This window comes from Protomyctophum bolini (genome assembly GCF_963924005.1).
Source record: "Protomyctophum bolini genome assembly, chromosome: 18".
In the NCBI taxonomy this organism is placed as follows: domain Eukaryota; kingdom Metazoa; phylum Chordata; class Actinopteri; order Myctophiformes; family Myctophidae; genus Protomyctophum; species Protomyctophum bolini.
In genome coordinates this window covers 19,487,851-19,491,319 of record NC_137879.1, presented here as the reverse complement: position 1 = coordinate 19,491,319, position 3,469 = coordinate 19,487,851, and the positions used below count along the sequence as shown (strand labels likewise).

The following is a 3,469-nucleotide window of genomic DNA, read 5'->3' as shown; positions in this document are numbered from 1 at the left end:
TGTAAGCACCTTAGATTTTGCATTTGTACATGTCAAGAGCAATTCTAGGTCCGGGGGGGAAATTCGATGACCCATGGGTAATGAAGGCTTAGACTCTCGTAGACTGAAAATGTCAGAATCGATAAATACATCTACGAGAGTCTAAATCTTAGGCTAATTCCGCCCTACAAAGCCAAAGTTCAGTAACTACGTTTTTGGATACTCGACTTATTTGTGTATCCCAAGGTCAAATTAGCCTTCATGACTTTGGGGGGATAAACAATGACCTCAAGAACATATTTACATCACTTATTTGCCCATATCACATTTAGTGGACCAGTTGAAACACTTTTAAACCCAATATCAGCCGATTTTATTTTCTGTAGTTACTGCACTTTGGTATTTTGTACATGAAGTGATATACGTAGGCCCAAATTATGATGTTGGCTTATAAGGATGTTTGTTTTAAGGGGGGAGGTATTTAATGTCTAAAAATAATTAAATAATGTCTCTCGTGTACATTGTCAGTTAATTTCAACATCCTCCTAACTTCTCTTCATAGTGCAAGTGATGTTGCTTTCGATCATCACAATGTTAGATTTGGAGATCATACCAATATTAAAATGACGATGTGTATTTATAGTTTTCAGTGGCTCACGGTCAGATGTTTCATCATTTCATTCCATTTAAATGCTGCAGTGCATGTATTTTCAATGTGTCATTGAACTCAGCTCCAGCAAATTCCATAAAATATAGCTCAAGAGAAGCCTCGTTTTTATAACACTATTTTGTGCCCAAGAGCAACTTGAAATAGCAAATAATCTTTTTAAATATGTTTTTTCTTTTTCGAAAACGATTCTCCACACAAAACATAACTTACCTAAGCAATGTATTTACATCTAAGATGTGATTATAAGATTTTGCCATAATGGCTTTTTGATCCACTATCATTGAACACTCTCAACTCAAAATGACCATATGAAAAATAGAAGAAAAAAGATTCAAGTTTCCATGAAGGATGAAGGTCTTTCCCTAGCCTTTTCCTTACTTGTGGACATTCTTAACCACAGTTGTCTGAGCTGTGTACTCTTGCTTCCCCCCCATTCCTTATAGTTATGTCCCTCTTCCCTTTCATTGATGTCCTATTTCCTTTACATATCACAGTAGTCAGCTTTTCCTATGGCACTTTGCATTGTTATGCATTTTTACCCTTGATAGAGAAGGTTAGTCAAAGTTGCCCCCTTTGGTCAAAACGATAAAGGTCATATTTCTGACTCTCTACGGTATGACCTTTGATCCAGTGCCCTGTTGGCCTGTAGTCGTTCAAACTCATGTCGACTGTTCCGGTCTGGACTGAGGTTTGCTACCACGTCCTCTTCTTCATCCTCATCGCGGTTTAAGAAGGCCAGCTCGTTCTCGTAGCAGAAATTGGAGTTGGAGCTGGGGACCAGAAACTTGTTCTCCACAATGTCCTTGGCACTGCAGCGAGGGGTGGACGGCACCTCATACGTTTTGTGAAAGTGAGAGTAATCCACCTTATACACGTTCTTCTCCTCAAACAATACTGGCTCAAACCGATGACCCCAAAGGACCTCAGAGGCCAGGTAGGAGCTGCGGGCTTGCGTCGTCATAGCTGTCGCCTCGACCATTCCCTCCAGGATGACCACGATCTCAAAGTCCGCTGTCTCCAGGTCCTGTTTGCTGATCCCAAATAAAGGGCTATCCTCGTCAATCTCGTGGAGAATAGTGATCGGCGAAACTAAGAAAATCCTGTCCAGCCCTTTGTCAAAGCCCACATTGATGTCTAATTGGTCTAGTGGAATATACTCCCCCTCATCAGTGATCCGAGGTTTCATGAGCTGTGCCCTGACATGGGCCTCAACAATGTGACTCTTGCGAAGATTTCCCACCCTCCACATCAGACATAGCTTCCCATCCCGCATGGCGATAACAGCATTGTGGCTGAACAGCAGTGTTTGTGCTCGCTTCTTAGGCCTCGCCATCTTCGCCATGATGGCGCCTATCATGAAGCAGTCGATGATGCAGCCCACTATCGACTGGAAGACCACCATGAAGACGGCCACTGGACACTCCTCGGTCACACAGCGGTAACCGTAGCCGATGGTAGACTGCGTTTCAATGGAGAACAGAAAGGCGGCCACAAAGCCGTTCACTTGTAGGACGCAGGGAGTGAAGTTGTCATCACCAGCAGGGTTATCCAGGTCTCCGTGTAACAAGGCGATGACCCAGAATGCCAAGCCGAACACCAGCCACGAGACGACAAACACCAGGGTGAAGACGACTAGCATCCACCGCCAGCGGATGTCCACGCAAGTGGTGAAGATGTCAGCCATGTAGCGCGACGACTTGTCTTCCATGTTGGAGAACTGCACGTTGCACTGCCCGTTCTTCTTGACGAAGCGGTTGCGGCACTTGCGACGCGTGTGGATCTTGCCATTGCCAAAGCCGTTCATGCCATGCATGGTGGTGAGGCGTAGGCGCTCCTCCTCGGATGACACACTGCTGAAGCGGTTGATCCGCCCCACGCTCATGCTCCTGATGCCACCCCTGGCATGAAGGTCGGAGCGGGAGGGCGGGCCTGGAGACCCAACGTGTGATGACAGGCCCCGCACACCTGGATCACGGGCCAAGCTGCATCTCAGGCCGTCACGGCCGCAGGGAGCTGGGCGGAGCACCTCCTGTTTGGATCCAGCCAATCCCTGTTGAGAGAGAAGAGCGATGCGTGAGTCTCTAATCGTGATATCACACACAAACAACTGTCAGCAAACTTGAACTCTTAAAACTCTTGGGTCGGTGAATTGCAAACACTTGCTTTTTGCATAAGTATAATGTGTGCGTGCACGCTTGCACGCACGCACACGCACGCACACGCACGCACACACACACACACACACACACACACACACACACACACACACACACACACACACACACACACACACACACGTACACACGTACACAATAATTATAATATAATAAATAATATAATTTCATACAAAAATGTACCTCAAAGTGCTTTACATGAAAAAAGGAAAAGGTTAAAATTGTTACGTAAGTAAATTTATTTTTATTTTTATTTGTTTATTTATGATGGCCTTAATCTCCTCACGGTAACACGGTACCCTATCTGACTGGGCTCATCCCTTGAGCTTGATACACTTTGATTTGATTATGAAGCAGGTTGGCTTCAATTATAAATCACCAGCTGTTTTTGTTTTACAATGATTTGTAGCATCACTCATGGTAGTCAATTACGGCTAGATTAGATTGCATTTATTGTACTTTCAAGTACACTTTCAATATATTGTACCCTATAAATGTTATCACACTATTACAGCATGACAATAGTATACCACTCTGTTATACTTCGCTTCTCTTTTCATTGTATTTTCAGGTGGAAGGCGTATGTGTGTCTGGCTGTGTGTGTTTAATCAAGCTCCCAAGGGGATGACATGTGTGCCGCTGACTC

General features: G+C 44.6%; 1 protein-coding gene across 1 annotated transcript; it reads right to left on the bottom strand.

The window, feature by feature from the left end:
- Window positions 1-1,241: 1,241 nt before the first annotated feature.
- kcnj12a (potassium inwardly rectifying channel subfamily J member 12a) lies at window positions 1,242-2,531 on the bottom strand (the record flags this gene model as incomplete). Its single annotated transcript, XM_080789954.1, has 1 exon — window positions 1,242-2,531. The coding sequence occupies one exon, from the start codon at window positions 2,529-2,531 to the stop codon at window positions 1,242-1,244; it is 1,290 nt and encodes a 429-aa protein (XP_080646080.1).
- Between the last annotated feature and the right edge of the window lie 938 nt (window positions 2,532-3,469).